This window comes from Desmodus rotundus, chromosome 2 (assembly GCF_022682495.2).
Source record: "Desmodus rotundus isolate HL8 chromosome 2, HLdesRot8A.1, whole genome shotgun sequence".
NCBI classification, from domain to species: domain Eukaryota; kingdom Metazoa; phylum Chordata; class Mammalia; order Chiroptera; family Phyllostomidae; genus Desmodus; species Desmodus rotundus.
In genome coordinates, this window is record NC_071388.1 from 93956808 (window position 1) to 93982504 (window position 25697).

Sequence of the window (25697 nt, forward strand, 5' to 3'; positions counted from 1 at the left end):
ATGGAGAGTACAGCAGTATGCTATGTGGGTAAAAGTGAAACTTGGATAAGTACAGAGCAAAAATTATGAGTAATATATCTAGAACTTAGAGACTCAGTCTTACACAGGACCAAAAAGGAGATGCATAATAGGACAAAAGTCCCTTCTTCAGGCCCTCTTTCCCAGAGCTACCTGGACCCCATAAAGCATGACTGACCTTAATAGTTTTTTGTTTTTTTAATTTTTTTCAATTTTTAAATGATTTTACTGTTGTTCAATTACAGTTGTCTGCATTTTCTTCCCATCTCTCTACCCCACCCCAGCCAAACCCACCTCCCTCTCCTGCTTCCACCCTTCCCCTTGGTTTTGTCCATGTGTCCTTTATAGTAGTTCCTGAAAATCCTTCTCCCCACTATCCCTTCCCCCCCTCCCCTCTGGCTATTGTTAGATTGTTCTTAACTTCAATGTCTCTGGTTATATTTTGTTTGCTTTTCTTCTGTTGATTACGTTCCAGTTAAAGGTGATGTCATATGGTATTTGTCCCTCACCTCCTGGCTTATTTCACTTAGCATAATGTTCTCCAGTTCCATCCATGCTGTTGCAAAGTGGATAAGCTCCTTCTTTCTCTCTGCTGCATAGAATTCCATTGTGTAAATATACCATAGTTTTAGGATCCACTCATTTGCTGATGGGCACTTTGGTTGCTTCCAGCACTTGGCTATTGTATATCGTGCTGCTATGAACATTGGGGTGCATAGGTTCTTTTGGATTGGTGTTTTAGGGCTCCCAGGGTATAATCCCAGCAGCAGAATTGCTGGGGCAAAAGGCAGTTCCATTTTTAGTTTTCTGAGGAAATTCCACAGTGGCCACACCAGTCTGCATTCCCACCAACATCTCACATGGGTCAGAGTGGACAACATAAACAAATCAACAAACAAATCACCCTATTAGTTTTATGAACCTTTATTTGCAGGATTAGAAAATTACTGGAAGCACACTGACGGTGCAGAGGCTCTAGGGAACTTAGGAAACAAGACATGCCAGACCCCAGCAACTGGACCCTACACCCAAAGATAACACTGAAACAAGTTGCAACACACCTGAAACATCCTGCTTTACAACCACCCCATTACCCAATAAAATCCAAAAGCCCTAACCCCTTGGGGCCAGTGCATATATCCACACCTAGCCCTTTCCTTCTCTTGGAAAAGTAAAATACAATTTTTACTCTCTGCATTTTCTTCTCTTTGTGAATTCTTTTACAGCCCGTGTCACCGACCACCCTAACATTGTGGATTAAATATCTTGTTATTTACCCAATAAAATCTGCAGAACCTAGTGAGTCAAAAGCCCTGTAAGGTCTTACAAAGCCAGGCTTTCCATTCTTCTGACTGATGGAGCTCTGAATGCAGCAAATAAGGCTGGGTGCCAGGTTAATACTCTACATATTAAGAAAGCTTTGGGGAATATGCCATTTTATTCTAATTTCATTTCTCCTGTATGCAGACTTCTATTTGTCTTGCTTTCTGACTAGATTAAATACTGTAAATCACAGTTTTATTGGTAGGAAAAGAGGTATTTGCATTACTTTTGAAAATGCCATTCCCAAGAGGCCAACCTTACTAATGAAAAAAAGAGTGGAGTTTTCCAAGCCAAATAAATTGCCTACTGTGGGGGCTGGGCACTTAGATTTGACTTAGATATGTCTAAGTCAGAAAGCTTTTGCCAAGTCATCGACTCTGGCAATGCAATTATCACCCAAAATCAGCATGAAAATAATTTCAAAAGATTGCTCACCTGTATTAATTTAATTGACCCGACAGGATTCACTACCCCATATTTACTTATGACAAGAGAAAAATAGATGTGCTATTATTACTACATACCTTTAGCCATATATGACCCATTGAATGGAGCACAGCAACAACTATACCTCACTCTGTACCTACCACAAAATAAATTATTGAGCACCTGCTACTTGTCCAGCTCTTTTCCAAGCAATATGTGGGGCACAGAAGACAAGAAGTTCTGGAAGTAGCAGTGATCTAGACCAGGATATGCTAATAACTAATTGTTTGACCACTGGAAAGTCATTTATTTTTGCCAGAGCTTTATTTCTTCTTCCTTAAAATACAGAGATGATATACTCGAGTAAGTATATCCTTACAATTATTGATGGAGATTACCCAGACCAATATATTCATGTGGTCTTCAACCTTCCTCGATTTTGTGATTTAGGGAGCTTATATTATAGTTGAGAATATGAAGCTAAAATTCATGAAACCACTAACAGACACTTAAGCACTAAAATTGTTTGATATTTTCTTTAAGTTTCAAAATAAATGAGGAAAAATAATAAAATGAGGATGAAATAATTAATGGCTTCTTACAGGAGAAAGGGCTTAAGGTAAAATTTAGTTTAGATGGAGAGGAAAAATAAACCATACACCATGAAGGAAAATAAAACATTAATACAAATATACAAAAAAGGAAACATAGGCATGGGGTATCAGGAAACATTCCTGACAAAAAGACAGGATGACTATCACAGACAGATATGGTATGGCCTGATGGTGCTTTGAAATTGAGGCTGAAGAGACACAGACTTAAGTTTACTGAACAAGGGAAGGAACTGATAAAAAGCTGTGAATCCAAACAGCGATGAAAATCTGAATGGTTAGATTATAAGCTCCATATTATTCACTGCTCATTGCCAGTGCTCAAGCTAGTGCCTAGTATAAAGTAAGAATTCAGTATGTGGGAAGACTGAAGTCAGTCTTGTATTTATAAGGGTTTGGAATAGAGTGATAGCAGCGGGAATAAAGAATCCCATTACTTAGATACAGTTCATTAAATTTATCAAGTATTAAGAAAAATAAAAACAAGATGATGATGATAATAAAAATTATAACAGCACTGCAGTGCAATTGGGCAACCAAATCTGAAATGGTAATATATCCTCTGTGCTCGCCCTGTGTCCTCTCATCATACTGAACCCTGGAGTGGTCATTACCATATTTCCTAACTTGGAAGCAACATAGAGCTGCCAACAGAATAGTAAGGCTGTATGTGTTTCATGGTAAAGAGTGAGCCAAAGTAGTCTACAGTACCCTGGGGTGTAAATACAATTAGTAATCTGTCTCATCATAAAGAAGTGTGCCAAGGGTCCGAAAACAAAGATCTCCTGGGGCTTTTCTCATAGCACACAACATGAGATTACTTTATTTCTTGTGTGTTCTCTTCTTTACTGAAATGCCTGCCTATTTTTTTCTCTCTGATTCCACTCAACTTTTACCATAACCCTTAAGACTCAACTTTTTCATTAAAAATATCCAAACTAATACACCAGCCCTCAGAAATTTTTGAAAAGTCATTTTAACCATCATTAGGACTATAATGATTTTATTGTTACTTACTTTTTCATTTTTACAAGTTCCTTGAAGTAGGACAAGTATGAATATATATATTTGGGTAGCCTGAAATTTCTGGTGTGGAGTCTTTCTTTAAAAAAGTGATAAGTTAAAAATGATACACTAAAAATTAGAGAGGAAGCTTCAGAGTAGGTAATCCACGTGAGTGAAGAGACCCAGAGTTAAGCTTCACTGTAAACCTTCTTCTGTTGGACATTTATTTAATTCTCATGAAATGCCCAGCACAGGGTCATGCACACTAACTATCCATGCTACACTCTTTCCCTTGGCAATTTCATGTAAACTATAGTTTGAATTAACCCCCAACAGAAAAACAGATGATGATGCTAAGTAACTCAGATCTTTTTCTGAACTACAGGCCCCTAGATTCACTCTCCAATAGACAGCTGTACCTGAATATTTCAGAGTCCCTTAAACTCAATTTAAAAACTAAATTCATCTTATTTTGAAAATCTATTTCATTCCAATGTCCAGTCAAGATGGCAGCATTAGGTAAACATGGCTTGCTACCTTGCACAACCACATCAAAATTACAACCAAATTATAGAATAACCATCACTCAGGACTGTCAGAAATCAAGTTGAATGGAAGTCTGACAACTATGGTACTAAAGAAACCACATCCATCCAGACTGGTGGGGGGGCACTGATGCGGAACAGGGTGGTCCCCCATTCTCATTTGGTGGATAAAAATTTGGGAGGGATATTTGGTAAGTGAGGAGTCTCAGCCACATACTCAGTCCAGGGTTCCAGTACTAGGAAGATAAGTCCCCATAACTTCTGGTTGCAAAACAACAGCAGGGATTGAGCTGGTGGAAGAAACTTCTGGTATCCCAGGAACTTCCTTTTAAAGAACCCACAAACAGATTTACTCAAATTCACTCCCTCTGAGCTCCAGCACTGGGGTAGCACCTTGAAAGGCACCAGCGGCATACATTGAGGAACTGAAGTGTCTGGCATCAAGACAGGAGCTGGGGGACAGCTTTCTCCCAGAGAGAAAGGCGGGCAGAGGTCATAGTCCCTTTTCTGAATCCTATCCCCACACAGCAACAGAGCCAGCAGGCAGGTGCCATATCTGAGACTCCATCAAACTGGCCAACATTCTTTGTCCAATTCTGGAGATTCACTGAGGCTCCACCCCACCCAACTTACAGCTGTTAATAGTGGCCTTTCCATATGTATGGCTTGTCTTGGCTCATTTTTACAACTTCCTAGATCCTTCCAAACAAGCAACAAGTGACCTCAGTGAGCCCCCAGCCTCCATACCTTTTGCTAAGTGGCCCTGGGCACTGGCAGTAGTGCCAGCCAGCCTAGATTCACAGCTTGGCTTTGCCTGGAAATCTCCAAGCTTAGCACAAATAGCAACCATCTCAGATTGCTTTATAGCTCATGCAGGATGGCCCTGGGCCACCAGGTGGGGACTGACCTTGTCCTGCACTGACCTCAAACCCCAGGGCCTGCACACTCATTGGACAGCTATAGACCATGTTGGAGCACCACCCTGACCCTGCGCAGCTGATCCCCTACAGATGGCAGAGGTTTGTGGCCAGTGGTCACAGCCAGTCCTTGCAGCTGACTGGCCTGGATAAGTCCCTCCCATTGATCTTCCAAGAGCAACCAAAGCTCAACTACAAGAGGAGGGTATACTCAACCAACATAAAGGGTAACTGTACCTTGAGTACCTACCTTGGGTGACAGGGGAGGTTGTACCACTGGACTGTACAGGATACCTACTACATTAGGCCAGGTTACTAAGACAGGGAGTCATAACATCTCTACCTAATACATAGAAACAAACATAGGAAGGCTGCCAAAATGAGGAGGCAAAGAAACATGGCCCAAATGAAAAAACAAATCAAAACTCCTGAAAAATAACTAAACAAAATGGAGGTAAGCAACCTATTAGATGCAGACTACAAAACACTAGTTATAAGGATGCTTAAGGAAGTTAGTGAGGACCTCAGCAGCAGAAAAAAGATTCAGTCAGAAATGAAGGATACACCTATTGAAATAAAAAACAAACAGGAAAACAACAGTAGAGTGGAAAAATCTGAGAAACAAATCAATGATTTGGAACATTAGGAAGAAAAAGAAAACTAATCAGAACAAGAATAAGAAAGAACCTCTAAGAAAATTAGGATGGTATAAACAGCCTCTGGGACAACTTCAAGAGGTCCAACATTTGCATAACAGGGGTGCTAAAAGGAGAAGAGAAAGTGCAAGAAATTGGAAATCCATTTGAAAAAAAAAATAGTGAAAGAAAACTTCCCTAATTTGGTGAAGGAAATAGACATGAAAGTCCTGGAAACGCAGAGTCCCAAACAAAATGGATGCAAAGAGGCCCACTCTAAGACACATCATAATGAAAATGCCAAAGGTTAAAGATAAAGAGAGAATCTTAAAAGCAGTAAGAGAAAAGAAGTTAGTTACCTGTAGGGAAGGTCCCATAAGACTGTCAGCTGTTTTCTCAAAAGAAACATTTCAGTCTAGAAAGGATTAGCAAGAAATATTCAAAGCCATGAAAAGCTGGGACCTACAGCCAAGATTACTCTACCCAGCAAAGCTATCATCTAGAGTCGAGGAGCAGATAAAGAACTTCCCAGACAAGAAAAAACTAAAGGAGTTCATTATCACCAAACTATTATTATATGAAATGTTAAAGGGACTTATTTAAGAAAAAGAAGATAAAAAATATGAGCAATAAAATAGGAAAAATTCATATCTATCAACAATTGAAACTAAAAAACAAACTAAGCAAACAAGATGAACAGAGACAGAATCATAGATACAGAGAGTGTTTTGATGGTTGCCAGATGGAGGAGGGCGTAGGGTAATGGGTGAAGAGGTGAGGGGATTAAGAAGTGCAAATAGGTAGTTACAGAATAGCCATGAGGATGTGCAGTACAGTATAGGAAAGGTAGTAGCCAAAGAACTTATACACATGACCCATGGACATGAGCAATGGTATGGGGATTGCCTGAGAGAGTTGGGGGTGCTTGGTGGAGAGGGGGCAAAGTAGGCAAACTACTTTGAGACAACTGTAATAACATAATCAATAAAATATAATTAAAAATAAGATAGAATAAAATAAAAGCTCCAAAATTTAAAAAAAGAAAATCTATTTTATTCCATATGTCCTTTTGCATTTGTATCCTTTCTCACATATGTATTTCCAACCATAGTCTACCTTACTTAGGGCTCTCTCTCTCTCTATCACCCTGTTGTCCTTCTCATCTTCATTTCCTACCTATGTTCTTACTTGGTGTAGAATGGTCACAAATTTTCTAAATGAGAGAATCCTTTTATCTTCAAATTTTCTAACCCCTTCATAACTCAGGAAATCTCCAGTAAATAAAAAAGGGGGGGTGAATAACATTTAAAAAGGATTATAAATTCAGAAACAAATGATATATTTATTTGTCATGTTTGAAATAGAGTAATAAAATGATGTATTTTCCATTATTATACACATATTTGAAAAAGAGTAATTCATTTATGTTTCAGATACATAATGTCTACATAATGCTTAAAGTATGCATGGCGGTTTGATATCTTTGCAACAATTTTGTAGCTACCCAAGAGACAAAGTCTTGGCAACTGATTGCCTAAACCTTTTCTCTTGGGACTAAGATCGAAGAAAACTGAGACTTTATCCACAAGGAATTAACTGACATATTTAGGACTTTGTTAGATAATTCTTAGGATCCCATGTCATTATCTTTTAACACACTCCATTTTAATTTTAGCATCCACAGATTTCCACTGGGGAACTGTGGCATTTTGGGGAATATTTTCAGCTTCAAACATAGATAGCCCTCTTTGGACTGGAGCTATCTGTGTTTTACTCAAATCCTGACATCCGATACTTTCCTAATCTGCTTGCTCATAATCTGTCTCTATCTTTTCTCTTCTCCCTTCCCTTTAAATACCCACTTTTGTTTGTTTGATCTTTTTGAGCTCTCTCAAAACTATTACCCCAAATGCCACATTATGTATTTAAGTCACCTGGTTCCACAGACAAAGCTGTGCATCGATGCTTCTTTCACTATAAATACTGCTCAGGCAATGATGAGGAAATTGGCTAAGTACCTGTCAGCTCAACAGGAAAAAGACTGATTTAATACTCTGATAATTGTGCTCTTTATACATTTTAACACTTTGAACTTTTAGGTAAAGTCATTTCACAAAAAAAGATAAAGTAAGTAAAGATGAATACAAAAATAAGAAAGCAAAAATGCTGAATTTGGTGAAAGAGATTGGTTTCAGCAGGAGGTAGAAATGTGGTTTACCAAGGTATACTGAGAGATGCCATTTGTTGGCTGACCTCATATTTAGTGGCAGCAGAGGTTACCTGAACTGTAGGAAGAGAAAAAAGAATTTGAATCAGACATTCAAATTCTTTTGCTTCAGTATTTCTGGAGAAGGCTCTTAATGTAAAAAGTAAGTGAGTGACATAAGCAAAGCACTCCTCAATTTAGGAATACAGATTTACCCACAAGCAAAGTCAAGTCCATGGTCCCAAGCTAACCATTCCCATTGTATTGTATTTCATCTACAATGGATCTATAGGAGTAAGCAGAGGGAAGGTTCTTACATCAAACAGCTGGGGAGGTGACTGAGTCCTGTCAGGGCTCAGAGGGAGCCAGGACCAGAGAGGTTTAAGGCCAAGGATATCTAGGGCCTCAGAGTAGGAAAGAAGACAACAGGAAGCATGAATTTGGAGGTGACATCATATTTCATTCTTTTAGACAGTAAGGGAGGTAACAATTTGAGCCATGTTGACAAAGAGGATAAGGTAGGGTGAATAGTTAAGTTTTGACACACGAAATCTTGTTTTCATAATTTTCAAAGTCAGATGGCAACAAGATGTTCAGTTAAGAGATGAAGATCAATACGATGTAGAGCCACAAGGTGGGCTTCAGACAAAATTATATTAATATGTATGCTGAAGTAATAGAAGTAGTTGGAAGATATAAGAGATGAGATCACCATTTAATCTGATCAACGTAATCTATTTCTGTGAGAATGGAAAATATAAAAGTGTTCTTCTAGGACCAAATTTGTCTTGATATTATTCTACACAGAAAGATGAAAGGCCTACACAGACCATTTTAAAAATCACTGCCCCTCTCTCTAGACAAGTTTGCAAATTCTCCAGTGGGAAGAAAAGTAGAAGAGGTATGAATATTAACACCCACTGAAAAAATAGTTAGGTAACGTATTCCTGAGTGGTACTCTTCATAAGCAAAGTCATAATGGGATGCCAGCAAAAATATTAAAAATATACACAAAAAATCAACTACAGTGGAAAAGCATAATATCACAGACTAATGGATTATTGGTAGTAGCAGAGATATGAGAAATTATTTCAACCTTCTGCTAAATAAAGATTGTTTCTAAAAATAATATTTCCTAATAGTTGTTACCTAGCCTCTCCTTAAATACTAACATTACTAAAAATTTACTTCTTTGCAAGGAAACCTGCTCCACCTGGCAGAATAACAAATGGCACTTATTATACACATACACACACACATACATACACGTGCATATATATGTATATATATAACTATATACTATATATAATAAGTTATATATACATATATATCCTTATTTTACTCTAACCTTCTGAGGTGAGAGGATAAATATTATTATTATCATACTCATTTTGTAAATAAAGGACTGAGGCCCAGCAGGGATGAGTGATTTGCCCATTTTCACAAAGCTGGTAATTGGCAGAGGTGATACTTGGAACTGTGACTCCTGGCTCAGAAGCTGTGTTATTTCCATTATGCCATAAATCCATTTGAATGCTCGTTTTCAAAATAATTCAATCTGATTCACTTATTTAAATTATGTTCTATTTAAATTATAAACCACCCATACTTTTTGCTTTATTTTGTTTTTTCTTGCTTTCTTTTTTCTTCCCTCCTTTTAATGAGTTGTGGTATAAACACACATACTTATGAAATATGAATAACATTCTTCTTTGTATAAAGTTACAATTTGTCCTGTAGATTGCATCTATTTTTACCTTATAATTCTGTGAACCAATAGAATCCTTATTTATTTGTGTCATGCACATGGTAAAAATTTGCTTCCTGTGTTTTTATCCAAATATTGAATATGGCCAACCACCTACTAAGAGGATATTTCACCACTATCAATCAGCATTTCTTTGGCATAATTATCCATTCAGCTAAAGAACAAAATCTAGCCCATTTTAACCCCAAAATCTGTTCATAAGTATATCGGGAGAAACTTGTCAAACTACAGATACTCAGAGTAAATGATATTTCCCTGATCTACAGGTCTGAAATGTTAGTTGTTTTGAAGAAATCTATTTACCATGTTATAATTTGTTCCCAGAGAAACCATGTTGTCTTCTAGTGATCACTGCTTACTTTTCAAAATGTTCTAGTACTTAGGCATTTGTCATTGTTGTCAACTTAACACTAGTTTCCACATTTTATTTACAACTAGGAGAATATTGTATGCCACCAATATTGTGAAATGCCTTCTGTTTTCTACAGGATATCATATGTTAGCAACAGTACTTCTATGACCACACTATCAAGTTATTTTAGTACCTTGTGGATAATGGATATGAATATAATAGCTGAACCTGTTTCTTCACATGACTTAGGTCTTGAGTATTAAAAAAGGTATAAAGGCATAATTATGATCATTTATTTGATAAACAAATTGAAATTGAATTAAAATTCATATTCTTCTCTTTCAGTGGCCAGTCTCTCATCCTGATTAAACATTCCTGTTAACAATTACTAGATATTATAACTTAGAATGAAAAAAAATAGAAATTCAGGTTAGAATCGAGGTCACAAAAACAAACTATTTACTCTACTTTTTTTTTTTAAAAAAAGTGATTTCCTATTTAGCTAAGACAGCATTAGTGTCTATCCTAAAATACAAATTTAAAAAAAGTTATTTTATTTTGTTCTTTAGGGGTTATATGATAACCAAAATGTATTGGAAACAAGAAACATCATCTGAACTGTCTTACAAAATTATTTTAACCTGCATAATGATTAAATAAAACATTAATTAAAACAAATTAAGAAAGCCATTGTATGATGCTTCTTACATATTGTATCTGTTCACAATCTTGATAGATGGAAAATTTGGTTTTCTGCAATAAACTTCTCCACAATTGATGCATCAAATTAATTAGGGCCCCATAAAGTATGCTGGTACCCAAGTTCACAATTATATTACCATTCATATTTCATGTATGTAATCTTCATGTACACATAAAAAGCACATAGCCCTGGCTGGTGTGGTTCAGTAGGTTGAATGCTAGCCCACGAACCAAAACGTGACTGGTTTGATTCCCAGTCTGGGCACATGCCTCGGTTGTGGGCCAAGTCCTCGGTTTGGGGTGTGTGAGAGGCAGTCAATGGATATTTCACACATCAGTGTTTTTCTCCCTCTCTTTCTCCCTCCTTTCCCCTCTCTCCAAAAAATAAATAAAATCTTTAAAAAAATAAAAAGATATATATGCTTTCACTTTGAAATATAATTATAAATATTCGTAGGAGAAATTAAAGTTAAAACCTTGTGTTCAAACATATCTACATAATATAAATTAAGTATATTAATGACATAAATTATTTATATATCATAGCATATTCTATATAAATAGATAATTTTATTTTGTGAATAACTGGATTTTGAGTTCCGTTTATTGTTATACAAAGTTCAAGGCATCAATGCAAAAAATATTTTTAAGTTTCCTATATAATGATCCTAGTAAGTTAATGTAGGGGTTTATTTTTTATTAGAGCTTATCATCACCCCACTTATAACATCATGCATTTCTTCTGATGTACTCAACAACATACAAAAATATGTCACGTCATCAGACCACCATCTCTTTGCTTAGGAGATAGGTAAGAATTTAACCCATCTTGGAGTTAGAACAGTGGAAGGTAATTCCCAGCTTTAATACAGTTAATTTTGGTGGAAACAACACCTAAATTCCTTGGTGTTCAATCTTGAAGTTGATCTAATCTAGTGATACCACAGAGACTTTAGGGATGTTCTTGTCATGGTGATGATATTAGTTCATCATATTAGAGTCTCAAATGATAGAATAGAGGTCATAGACTCAAAAATATATTCAACTGGCAAGTTAATGATTCAGCAATATAAAATGCTGACCTTAAGATATGCTCATACAATTACATTATGAACATGCATAAGATTAGAACAAACTTTGGTTATCTCAAATGAAGATCAGCTGAAATTTCACGACTATATGTGACTCAAACACCATAAAATAAACAGGCTTGATATAGATGTGCTAGAATGAGGTGTAACAGAAGCAGCACAAAAATTAGAAATCAGGAAACCAATTAATTTTCTCAATGCTTTCACCTGTAAACATTTCACATGTAGGCTATATATGACTTAGTGTTAAACTGCATCACTTTCATATTTATCTTTTGTCCCTAGGAGTGTGGCAAATAGTAGCATGACTAAAGCACAGCTTTACAAAGGATACTGTTAACTGTCGATAACTTCAAAGTGGAACTTCTATATGGAAATGCATCATCAAAAAATCACAATGGAATAAGTAGTAATGCATGACTGTGTGAAAAGTTGAGTTGCTTTCTTCTTCAGTTACAGGATTTTTCTCTGATCTCATAAACAATGCCCTGTGCATTATGGCAAGACGTACAGAAGGGGACTTGGGATTTGTACAAAGTCCACTGTACATTCAAGTCTGAATTTCTCTAGGAGTGGGTCATGAGCTCTCCACTACAAAACCCAGGTGAGCATCATTGGTCAGTACAAAGAGTTGTTTTGAGTAAAATGAGTCAGAGTAATCTGCTGCACCTTGCCTTATTTCACAAGAAAGTAGAACAGATTATGTGAATATACCCATTGTACAACAATACCGACACTTTACAGAACTCCCAAATCCCTTAGTCCTTGAAAATGTCTTAGCTACCACTAGAGGGAGAAAGCTTCTCTAGCTCCTAAAAGGTGTTATCCTCTTACACCTAACTGGGATGCTGAGGTCTTCACAGACACTGGACCAGCCTCTCTTCAGGTGCACTGAGTGACTCCTAGTTGTGTTAAAAACTAATCTGTTAGAGAATGGAGCACGTTTTGTTTGGGCACCTGTGACCAAAACTTTCCCATCCTCCTAAAATTCCCCCATTTGCCTTTCTCATTCTCTAGAGATCTGTGTTTGAAAAGAGTAGCTGAAATGAAAATGTTGAAAGTGGGTCTAGCCAAAACCCTCTGCCACCAGTGGTCAGAAAAGAATCCATGATTTTATGATTCACCCCTTTTTCAACCACACAACCACAATTACTCCAGTGATGATTGATTTCACCACTAACATATTTTGCTTCATCCTTATTTCCTTCCAATTTGTTTCCTCTTTTATAAGCCAATTTCTGGCCTGCTTGATTTACAGTGTGACTAACTCTCTCTGTTCAATTCAGTGAGCAAATATATATCTGAGCACCTATAGGAACTAAGCTACATTCTGGGATGAAAATGTAAAGTAGATGATATGCTTGCCTTTGAAGAGATGATAATATATTTAAGGCAAGACAAGAGTGAATATAAAATTTTAAAAGTGCAGTAAATGCTAAATTGAGGTATAGATATGATTCAGCACTCCCATTTCAGGGTATGTATCTGAGAGAAACAAAATCCATATCACAAAGAGATAGCTGTACTTCCTGTTCATTGTAACATTATTCACAATAGCCAAGATATGAAAACCCAAGTATTCACTGATGGATAAATGGATAAAGAAAATTTGAGCTCTATTTTTGTCTATCTATCTGCACAGAAACACACAATGGAATATTACTCAGATATAAAAAAATAAGGAAAAGAACATGAATGATCCATGGACATAGACAACAGAGTGAGAACTGACTGAGGGAAGGATGGGTGGGCTGAGTGGAGAGGGGAAAAGTGAAAAAATATTGGGACAACAGTACTAGAACAGACAATAAAAAATAAACATATTCTTGAATAAAAAAATAATAAGGAGCCCTGGCTGGTGGAGCTCAGTGGATTGAGTGCAGGCCTGTGAACTAAAGGGTTACCAGTTCTATTCCAAGTCAGGGCAGATGCCTGGGTTGTGGGCCAGGTCCCCAAGTAGGGGGCATGCAAGAGGCAACCACACATTGATGTTTCTCTCCTTCTTTCTCCCTCCCTTCCCATTTCTCTAAAAATAAATAAAATCTTTTAAAAAATAAAGAAATACTGTCATTTGCAAAAATGCAGATGAATATGGAAGGCATTACACTACGTAGAAAAAAAAAGCTAAACAGGGAAAGATACATACGGCACAAACTCACTTATATGTGGAATCTGAAAAAAGTTGAAGTCATAGAAACAGAGAGTAGGATGGTGGTTTGCAGGTTCTGAAGGGTGGTGAAAGTGAGAAGATGTTGGTCAAAGTATACAAACTTTTAGTCATAAGATGAATAATTCTGGAGATATAATGTACAGCATGGTTGACTATAATTAATAATGATGTGTTGAATACTTGAGTTTGCTAGGAAAGTGAATTTTGGCTGTTCTACCACATATAAAAAAGGTTGCTATCTGAGGTGATGAATGTGTTAATTAACTTGATTGTAGCAATCTTTTCATTATATGAGATCTGCCCAGAAAAACTCCAGCCATTGTTAATATAATGAGAACAGTTTGTACCATGTTGATGTAACCTGGCAGCCAAGGAGAGTAGATTAGAATATACATGAGTGAACAATGACAACTTCACTGTACTAGTCAGTGGGGGCAGTAGATGCCATTGAATGATCATGTGTACAGTGAGGCCATTGCATTCAAAATGACTGAGCGAATACAGCAACAAATCTGCATCCAATTTTGCATTAAGTTTGAACATTCCTCCACAGAAATCATTCAAATGATTCAGAAGGCCACAGCTATAGGCAACTGGTGACAGAGTTTTTTGGCAAAACATCAAATCAGCCAGGTGACTCAGCCCTCCTACAGCTCTGATTTGGTGCCCTGTGAGTTCTTGCTTTTCTCAAAACTCACCTGAGTTTTCTCTAAAATCACCTTTGAAAGGGAAGAGATTTCAGATTGTCTATGAGATTCAGGAAACTATGACGGGGCAGGTGATAGCAACTGGGAGAACTGTGTGAGATAGCAAGGTGCCTACTTTGAAGGGGACTGGGGCATCAATGTCCTGTGTACAGTGTTTCTTGTATCTTGCATCTTCTTAAATAAATGTATCTATTTTTCATATTATATGACTGGATACCTTCTGGACAGGCTATATACATAAGTGTGTGTATGTATAGTTAAAGTTTATAAAATTTTATTAGCCAGTTATATCTCAATAAAACTAGGGGGTAAATATGTAAAGAGACTATCTGCAATAATAAGTAAAGTATTTAGCCAAATCTGTGATAATCAGGAAGGTTTTTCTTGATGAGACAGCACCAGAACTAGATTTGCACCTGGAAGAAACAGCAAGGAGGTAACTAAGCTGTTTGGTGGGTGGGGATCAGTTGAGAGACAGGAAAGGAGGCTCTAGATAGAGAAAGCAACACAAACAAAGGTAAGAACCTTCACTGTTGTGCACACACGTTCATGTGTTCTTGAGCAGAAACTGTAAGTGGTTATGAATTAATGAATGCAATGAGGTAGCAGGTCATGAAGAGTTAGCTGATACAAGGAGCTTTGACTTTATGTTGTGGATGATGATAAACCTTTGAAGGATCTGGTCCCATTTCTAGATTGATATTAGAAAACAACAGGCCTGAGATAGTCAGGTTCATGGTTTTGCTAACTATGCAGAGTTTTGGAAGTTCTAAGCAGACTGAAGATGTAATTAAGTAAAGTTACCTAAGGCAGGGAGAGATAAGTAGTGCCAATTCTGACTTCATTTCGGACCTTTTCCTCCATCTTCCCCCACCTTGCTGGACCAGGTTTTATTACCTGGAATTTACATAGCAAGAGTTTTAAAAGATGAAGCTCAGTCCTCTGAGATTCATACCCATGTCACACTTGGTTACAACAGTTTTGATACAAAGCTTAACTTTATTCTTGACCAAGATACCTATTTTAATAATATGTTTGGGGTATGTTCCTTATTCCTGAGGGCTCTGCCCTGTTTAAGCCAGCCCTTGTCCCAAGGACTCTGTTCCTTCTCTGAGTCTCAGCCTTGCAGCTGAGTCTCTCTCCTGAAGTGATAGACCCCCCTGTTGGGCTCTCTGAGAGTTGCTGCCCTGTTATTTCCTTTACCATACTCTGCTCTTTTCTTGTTTTAACATGTTGGACCTCCTTGGCTCTACCACTCACCTGCTAATAAAGCTTTATGAGAACTTTTCTGCATGCCACACCTGAACCTACACCCCCCCCCCCCCCAGCTATCTTCCAAAGGGCTTATCATGCAGTGCCTCCACCATCCCAGGAGACTTGTCTGGATCTCTGTCCAGTTCCTCTTAATTTAACACCACCAGATAATTGTTAGCCCAAAGTAAATTTTGTACAAATTAGAAAAAAGTTGTACCTTCCTCAAAGAATTTTACCTACAATCTACAATGACTATAAGACATCAAGTAACCCTTCAGCTTGTGCAAAAGATAACCTGCCAACTGAAAGCAGAGACTTGAACTGCAATCTCATTGCAGCAGCTCTGATCAGGGTCTCTAAGAAAAACAAGTAATGGACAGAACCAGGCAGAAGGTCATAAGTAATAATAACAAATTAGTAAAGTTTAGTAATCCAAGAGAAAGACTGGAGGGATGGGGAAAAAGCTAAGAATTCGGATTAAAAAATCTGAATAATAGGCAGAATACCAGAAGCAAAAAGAAAATATATTTGTAAAAAATATTGCATAGGTTCTGACAAATACAAAAATGACTGAGAGGACAACATGGAGACTGCAAATGAAGGAAAGAAAACCCACTTGGTTAATACAGATAGTGCATATGTGAAAAGTGAAGCATTTCCTACAAAACTCCTTCTTGACTTGCACTAGCCAGATGGTCCTCCTCAGGTAAGTGCAGCTTCAATTTGCAGGGATGAGAGACAGAAGAAAGCAGAGGGAGAAAAAGGGGGAGGAAGAGAAATGAGAGATAGGCAAAGAAAGGAGGATAGAAGAGAAAGAGAAGGGAGGAAAAGAAAAGAGAGGAGAGAAGGCAAGAGGATGGGAGGGGAATGATAGGAAGATGTACGAAGGGAAAGGAGAGTAAGAGATGACAGAGATAGATATTTTTACCATCATTTTGGGTTAAAAACAGCACATCATAGGATAACGTGGAAACCAGGAAGATCATTCCACAGTTCTGAATGATAATTAGGAGATATACATTGTAGTTCTCAAATGTTCACTAAAATCTTTGGACAACCAATTACATTTTTCTCTTCTCAATTATATCACTTTAAAATGAAATGGTGCACTGCCTAATATCCAAGGCCTTTCCTTACTATAAATTTCTACAAGTTTATCCTAGTGTAATTAACAAAATCTAAAGCACGTTTTTTGTATCTGAAGGTTAATAACTCATTAACTGAAATTATGTTTTAATTACAGTTGACTACCAAAAATGTGTTCACTTGCCCTGTATTCCTGATTTTTTTTTAAAGTTCAACTATATCCTGAGATGCATGCGCTCTGAAGAACTTGAAATAAAATGATACAAATGTCTTAGAGCAAATGCTCACCCTTGACCAAAGAAATAAAAATTAAAGGCTAATTTTATTAAATTTTCTAATTTTCTAAAAGTTATTTCCTACTGTGAATATAATGACAATAATCTCATTAAGAGCTTATATTTTATACCATTTCACAGTTTACAAAACACTTGCAAACCATAGTATCTCAATAAATCATAAAAATAGCTTCTGTAGTAGACCAAGTAATTGTCAGTCATCTTCATTTAATAGATAACACTATTCCATCCATTTAGATCTTGGTCTTCTGTGTATTTGTTGAGCATTCTGAATGTACTGTATTGTTGATGGAAGTCTTTACTTATGGCACAAATACTTGTCTATAAGTTTCAGCTAAAGACTGATCACCAATGAAAAGTTGAAATGAATTCTATAAACATGTAACTATTATCTTATAAATCATATACTTGTGTATATGAAAATAGAAGTGCACACAATTAATCCTGTTTGTATAAGTTCACACTGAAGATAGTTTTCTTACCTAAATATTGTCTCTTTTCTATCTTAGAGATAGCACTGAAAACCAGCAATGTTTTGTGTCTTACCTAATATAAATGAAAGGCAGAACACAGGACAATCAACTTAAAATCAAGCCTAATGTTATTTCAATACATACTATGTAAATTGGTTCATACTAAAATAAAGTCACTCCATTTTCCATGACACTGTAGTTAGGAGATCATATGGTAAAGAAAAGAATCTGTGACAATCTCTTTTCTCTCTCCCAACTGAATTTTTACATCTTTGCTGCTGACATATTTACCAAGCCATACAACATGACTCCAATTTTTTACTGCATGGGTGTAAATGTTGCCCCCCAAAAATGGTTTTTAAAAGAGATTCCTCTACCAGTAAAGCAGGGGTCTTCAACAATATGTACATATCAGAATCATTTAAAAAATACCTATGCCTGGGCCCTTCCCTAAAACTAATTAAACCAGAATTTTCTGAGAGTATAGAATGTGTGGCTTTAATATTTTTAAGGTCCCCATTTGATTGTAATGTGTAGCCATGGTTGTAAATTGTCTAAAGCAGTCCTCTGCCTTTAATGTGCTTATGATTCATTTGAGGATATTGTTAAATGTAGATTCTGATTTATTAGGTATTGGATAGACCTCAAGATTTTGGATTTTAATAAGCGACTATAAGATACTTAAAGATGCCCATCTGCAAAACACACTAACAGTAGCAGGGGTCAGAGGTTCTCCAAGTATGGCCCAATCCTGCAGCATCAGCATCATCTGATAACTACTTAGAAATGCAAATCTCAGACCCTACCAGAGACCTACTGAATCAGAAACTGTGAAGGTAGGGGCCAAGTAACTTGTATTTTAACAAGCACTCCATGTAAATTTGACACACCTTCAAGACTGAGAAACACTGATTTAAAAAAAAGTCTACCTATACTCTGAATGACTGGCTGCATACGACTGGAAAACCACTAATACTTTATGCTTATGTAGCAGTTTACAATTCAACAAACTTTCCTACTTTACCTCTTATAAGCTTCCTTAAACAACCCTGTGGAGTAACTAAAATAGTTTCAGCATTTTACAAATGAAACTAAAGCTCAAAACATTTAAGAGATTTGCTCAAAGTCATGTTGTATGCAAGGATAGATCCAAAATTAGAACCCACATCTTCTGAGTCTTACAAATTAACAGGCCACACATTCAGATAAGAATAGGGCAAATGACAGTAAGCCCTAAGTAATGCCCTGAAGGGAAGGTCTCTCTAAGGCTCAGGGAATGACAGTGACAGCCAGGAGGACACAGTTGGGCACCCTCTTCTCCGGTGAGTCACAGACATTTGTAAGTGGAGCTCTCAGAGACCAAAGCAAAATGCATTAATCATTTTTGCCCAAGTTCGCTATTATGTGGAACCAGCCTCAAGAAACACAAATGTTTAAACCTCACCAACTGATTTTGTGGATGAGTGAGTCACTTTTGGTTGTTTGCAACACAATTCTACAAATAATTCATTCAAACTCAAATTACATAGAACAGAAAAATCACCTGAATGTGTGGGGAGTGTATGTGTATGTGTAAGTGTGTGTGTATATACTTCGGTGTTTTGTACTTAAAGAAACACACAATATAACAATGTGCATTTGTCACATGAGACTTGCTTGCTGTCTTCCTCGGGTGATAAATGACAATAGACGATATGATTCACAGGGATGTAAACATCCTTTAAAAACAAGTATATAATAAGCCACATTCCTACAGAATACACAGTAGTATGCCAGACTCCTTTATGTACCAAATATATTTAGTAAAGGATTTGATAGACAACGAATGATTCTGAAGCATCAGTGATAACCAATAAATTTTTATTAGCTTTGGTGATTCAGTTACAGCAAAAAATAAAACAAACAAACTTATAATTGTTATAAGCTCATCCTATAGACCCATGACCACAAAGTTTGTTTCCAAACAGTGAATTATAAGTGGTAGAAAACCACATATTGCATCAGGAGCTTGTTTGAGTGTTGACATTTTCTTAGTGGATGTAGGCATTCCAGATGCTTTATAAAAGGGAAACCATTTCTTTCCCTTGAAAAAAATTGTGGAAAACCATGGTTTTCCACAATTTTTACATTTTACAGTCAATTAATCACATCTTTTGTGTTCATTCTCCTTTTGTCCCTTAGTGCAGAAACACACAGGGAAAAAAAGATGTAAATTTTTGAAAACTTAAAAATTTAACTTTCTTAAACTTAGATACTAAGTTTATTACAGGTACATTAAGTGGGAAAATGTTATCCATAAAAAGTATTATAATATTCCACTAACATTGAGTGAGAATTGTAAAATAAATAAAATTTCAATACCTCAAATTTAAAATATTTAAAGTCACAATAATGAACCATTCCTTCATCTTATCACAGATCTACTTTTGCTGTATATACAGATATATACATATTTGTAATTTTTACAAAGTTACCTTATGAACAGATACCTTGAGATCATGTATTTTATAATTACTTTTAGAGACATATGCTGTGATACTGAAAATATACTCAGTGGGACAGTTAAAAATTGCATTTTAAAGGTTGGATTGTGACATTATCTATATCCACTTTCCCTTGACTTATCAAGAAAGCTACATGGTTTCAACCTGCCAAGATTGACCGGGAGGTAAATCTCGATGGGGGCCTGTGTGTGAAGGCAGAGGGCTGGAAAGATCAGTGGCAGAACTCATCCTGTCATTGATGAACTTCTGCACTTGTGGGGGTGGCAGTGGGGCAGGTGGGCTTTGTTCAGAAAAAATCCTGTGAATAAGTGTATCACATACATCACTGTTCCTACAAATACAAACACTAGTTCTGGTTCAGTAGATCTAGGAAGTATCTCCAGGTGCTGCTGCTGCTGCCACCACTGGTCTGAGGACCACACTTTGATTCGTTTCCTTTGAGAAGGAAGATGATATTGTGGTTTCCTTCAGCTCTTAAATAATCTCATAAAGGACTTCATAAAGATCTACAATCTTTTCTGGGAAACAACTGGGTTAGGTTTACATACACGAGAGTATCTTCCTTTCCATATAGTTTTGTCACCTTCATTCCATATCTCCCCCTACCAAAGATGGAAATTTCAGAACAAGACCCCAACACCAGCATGTGCCTTCCTGGCAAGATGCATATGTACATCAAAAGTCACAGTTATACACAAATGAGTATCAATGTGCAAAAGAAACACTTTTTTCAGCAAAGTAAGGCAGGAGAGCTAAGTGTTTTGAGGACAGTCAGCCAAAGTTCTGTCATTGCACCACCAGAATTACAAACCACCCTTGTCTCCTGTTGCCATTTCAGATTATTCAGGGCCACAGACTCACTGAGGGAGGATTTTTTTCCCCTTGTCACTTCAGTTTCACAGTGCCAAACATCTACTGTGGCTTCCAATGAATCAAGTTCTCCTTCCTCTCCTCCCCTGGAAGCTCATGCTCTCAGTAAAATGTCACAATTAAAGTAGAAGCAAGCCTTTCTCAGGCTGGACTTGTAAGCAGAAACCAAGAGCACCATTCTTCACCAGGAAACTGACCCACAAAGTTTACTGGATTCAGTCAAAGAGATTGAGAAGAAGGTCAGCTAAGAAAACAAAGGAAACTCTCTCTATAGTTACTTCTGATCAAGCTCCACCAACCTAGAAATAAAGCCTTGTCCAAGGCAAGGGAAATAAAAACGAGGGCACATTAGGTGGGAGGTCTGGGGAAGCAATGGACTCTCACAGGTGCCTTCTTTGCATGCTCTATTAGTCTGTCTTCCATGTCCCAGGGAATAACTGCTTCTATATTTTTTCCTCTTTTATCACTGTGCCCATTTTACACTGTAATGTCTACTGAAGTATGTTGCTAAAGATCTCCATTTCTTTTGAGCTGTAGACACCCAGAAACAACATCTATATTATACATAGATATTTATGTAGTGACACTATCTCTCACAGACATAGACTTCTATGCATATAGTATATGCAAGTATAAGAATACCTTTTTTCTTCTGAATTAACATTTAGATGTGTATCTAAATCTTTGCTAGCTATGGCTTAGGATATAGGTGTTGCTGATGTAGAAAGGCCTTACAAAGTTCATGGACATTTAAATAAAAACTTAGACATCCAGACTATTCACTTCTCCCATATTCAATCTTATAATCAGTGAAAAATATTTTGAGGGGTAGTATAAATTCTCATAGGCTGCTTTATTGGTAAAGGGTTAATGATGTTAGGAAATATGAATGCTAGCAGGGGAGACAACATGCTTATATGTTTGCAAAAACATTATCTGCATCATGCCCAAATCCCTCTGCAAATGGATAAATTACTTCATAAATCTTATTACTCCATGTGGATAAATCATACATGCAGGTTTACAAGGCTAGAGAGCTAGAAGGGAAAATCTGCTTTGGATAGTAGGATCTTTGGGATTCATAATCATCCAATGCTCAGGAAATGAAGAAAGGAGTACTTACACGTCAGGATTTTCTTAGCTTTTACAATCTGCAGCAGCACACATACACACACCACACAGTATGCACAACACACACACACACACACTCCTCTCTAACAAGGCTAGAGATCCCAAAGCAGGACACTGTGACAGCCAACCAAATTTATTTCTGAGAAAAGGAAAGAAAACTTTGCTGCTCTAGGCAGCTCTGCTACAGAACTGCTCCCTGATGCCCCAGGGTTTATGCACTATCAGCTTCTTGCACACAGATTAGAGGTTTATTTTCTATTGTACACTGTTTTTTTATTGCCGTAACAAGCAATATTAGCTAGATAGACAAACTGACACTGGGCCATTTTATTTGGATGAAATGAGATTTTAAATGCTCTCCAAGGAGAACATTTTCTTTCATTCTTTCTTATTCTTCTCCTGTTTTAGTTTTTGTTAGAATCTGATAGAAATTCAAGGAAAGCTAGAGAAAAGGACAAGGGGTATGTGCAGTAGGTGTAGGAGGGTTAGAAAGAAGAGAAACACAGGAAAAGAAGCTTGGAGCTTTTTAGAAATAGAATTATGGTTAGGTTCCATCTGAGTTTCTGCAGTTCACTGTCCCTTCCAAGGGTAAAACTACCAAGGACTTAGCACTTTTCCTTTCCAAATTTCAATCTCAAATTATATCTCAGAGTTTGGCAGAGCTGCACAGAGATAAGACTTTGTGGTCAGTAATCAATTTGAAATATCCATTTTATGCCAGGTTAATTCTTCCCTAAGCCTCTGCGCTTAACACTCCTATTCTTAAATACCAGCAATTTGGCAAGTTCTTTTTTTACTTCTTGTTTTTCTCTTCATTCTTTTGTTGACTTATATACACATTCCAAAAAAGCCTCAGTTATCAACCAAAGTTCTAAGATTGACTTATTGCCTTGATGTCAATTAGAAGATTCTTCCAGCAAGTCTCCTATAGGACTACTGCTGGGGCAGAGGAGAGCCTTGAGTTGCATATTCTCTCTCTCTCTCTCTCTCTCTCTCTCTCACACACACACACACACACACACACACACACAATGGAGAATGCAGCACTGTGTACCACTCTGAGAGCCGTAATTCAACAACCGTTCTTTTTTAATTAAGGAACTGCAAACAAAACTCAAGTGCAAAGCATCTTCAATTACAAAAGCAAGAAATGCTACCCAAAAGTCACTAATAGCAGAGAGCAAGTTAGGCTTTCCTGGTAAGAGAAAGAAGGTCCTCAGAACCACACAAAATTTAACCAACCCTGCCGGTCCTTGACAGGGACCAGAATTCCCTTGACATTTGTTGGCAGATACCTCAGCCAGTCAATAAAAGATATACACACAGACATATACACACAAACATACACACGCTTGCAGCATGAAATGCTGGAGTTTAAGGAGATCACACACACACACACACACACACACAGTAGAAAAGTTGCCCGAAAGCCCTACCTGAGGATGGCCGTGTCCCCCTGCCTCACGGTGATGTTGTCCGTGCCTCGATTAAAATCCACGCTGCGAACAGGCAGTCCTGTGGGGAGAAGGCAGAGCAGTCTCAGTAGGACCAGCGGCAACTGTTTCCGATCTGGCTGAACTCTGCCGACCATGGTGGCCACGCCGCGGTGCGGGTTGGTGTACTCTGGAAAGGTGTGCGTGTGCTCGCTGCTCAGCCAAGGGGGGCTTACAAACAGAGGGCTTTCATCAACAGCAAAGACAGACCAGCTCGGGCAGTTTGTGGTCCTTTCCACTTTGCCTCTCTTTCCCTCTCCCTCACGCAGCCTCTTTTCCCTCTAAGACTTAACAAAGCACTCATAAAACCCCAGCAAGGGTGGTTTGTGGTAAAAGTCAAAGGAACAAAATTTTTAAAAGGAGAGAGAGAAAGAGAGTACAAATATAACCCCCCCCTGGAAAAGATGAAGAGAAGACTGCAAAAGGGAGCTGTTCTCTGGTCTATCAGTGGCTGGATGCTCCTTTGCCAGTGTCTGAGTTGAGCTCCTTCCCTCTGTAACCCACTTTCCCAGGCGGGCAGGCAGCGAGGGAGTGTAAAGAAACCCACACAGCAGCGGCAGCAGCCCAGAGTCTGTCTCCCCCTCCCCCTCTCCTGTTTCTCTCTCCAGTCCCTCTCTCCAGTCCCTCCCTCTCTCTGCTCAGCACCTCCCCTGCCCCCACCGATTTCAGCAGCCCCTCCACGTCATTCCCTCCGCCCACCCCTTGGCGTGGCCCCTACTTTGCACAACTGCCCCCTTCAGCAGCAGCCAGGCTCAATGAAAGGCCGATGCACCTTTAGGTTGTCAGGACAACAGCTCCATCTGAGGCCTGGCTGATTTCCTTAAGAAGAGTGAATGGAGCTTGGAGATACAGTGCAAGAGAAAGGAGAGGAGAGAGACTCGAGCTATAAAAGAACGGGAGCGAGAATCCAGGAAAGGAGAGGGGAGAGGTGAGAACAGAAGGAAAGGGAGATGGGAAGAAGAGAAGGCAAACCTCGATAGAGGAAAGGAGTGAAAGAGAGAAGTGCACGAAAGCTTGCAGGGTGGAGGGGGACCTGTGCTGAAAGATGGCATGAGGAATGTAAAACAATAAACTTGACAGTGGAGGCTAAGATTAAAAGCCAAAGTTGATTTTAAAACTAAATATTCATGGCAACCGACTTTTCATGCTCATATCTTGTTCCTTCTTTCTCCTCTCCTACACTTTCTCATACAGGATTAGAAACGTTTATTTTCTCTTCTTCCCTCATTCCCTCCCCCTCTTGGAGCCCCCTTATGAAAGATGGATTGGAGACAATGCTGGTATTGAGTGGTCTGGGGTGTGAATGCTTGGTTTGTGTTTTCCAAGTGCCGGCCTCAGCTGCTGATCCCTGATCCCTAAATCAACCTCACTCTTTAGGAAATCCTCACTCAGTCCCACACGTGAGGAATGGTATTAAGGATTATTGTTTAAATGCCATGCATGCTACCCAAGTTTCTACTGGCACCTCTTCTCAAAATGTTCATATGCAAGGAAGGAGACTTGTATCAGAAAGCTTGTCATTTACAGGGTGACATTAAGGCTGCACAGAGCACTTCAGCAAATGACAGTTTAGTATTTTCTGTTATTCGTTCTATTGAAAGAGTTGAGCCTAGTGATAAGGGTCATAAGGGGGCTAACCCTTTTAGTCATGTGAGAGTCTCAAACTATTTATTAAATATCTCCCTCAGGACTGATGCTGAGGATACAAAATGGGAGTAACCCGACAAGAACTTCTGGTTTTATCTTTAAATTTTATTTATTTGGGTAGTTAAGACATTCACATGGTACAAGTATGAAGTGGTACAGAATTCTGCAGAGTGCATTGTAGTTATCTCTTCTATTCCTGTTTTAGGCAACCCATTTCTCCTCTTTGGAAGCAACAAATACTTCTGGTTCTTTTATACATCTTTCCCTAAATAGTCAATTACATATAAGTAAATACAAGAATGCACACATATATATACAAATGTATTATGCCACCACTCTTGTTCAAATGATTAGCCAAGGATATATGGGGGGGGGGAGAAATATGTTTAGGAATCCTTCTCAAACCCAACAGAATACTAGCCATATGGAGGCACTTATTATGCTGACACCTGCCCTGTCTCCCCAGC

General features: G+C 37.9%; 1 protein-coding gene across 5 annotated transcripts in view; it reads right to left on the bottom strand.

Annotated features, from left to right (window-relative positions):
• LSAMP (limbic system associated membrane protein) overlaps positions 1 to 24147 on the bottom strand; it is a 611154-nt gene extending 587007 nt beyond the window's left edge. For 4 of the 5 annotated variants that reach the window (XM_053918397.1, XM_045186054.2, XM_071220629.1 and 1 more), the window contains exon 1: positions 23527 to 24101. In XM_053918397.1, coding sequence (XP_053774372.1) covers positions 23527 to 23681 — 155 coding nt within the window. In that variant the 5' untranslated portion in view covers positions 23682 to 24101. Of the gene's footprint in view, positions 1 to 23526 lie in introns of all 5 variants that reach the window. The other variant, XM_024578048.3, reaches the window with a different exon arrangement.
• Between the last annotated feature and the right edge of the window lie 1550 nt (positions 24148 to 25697).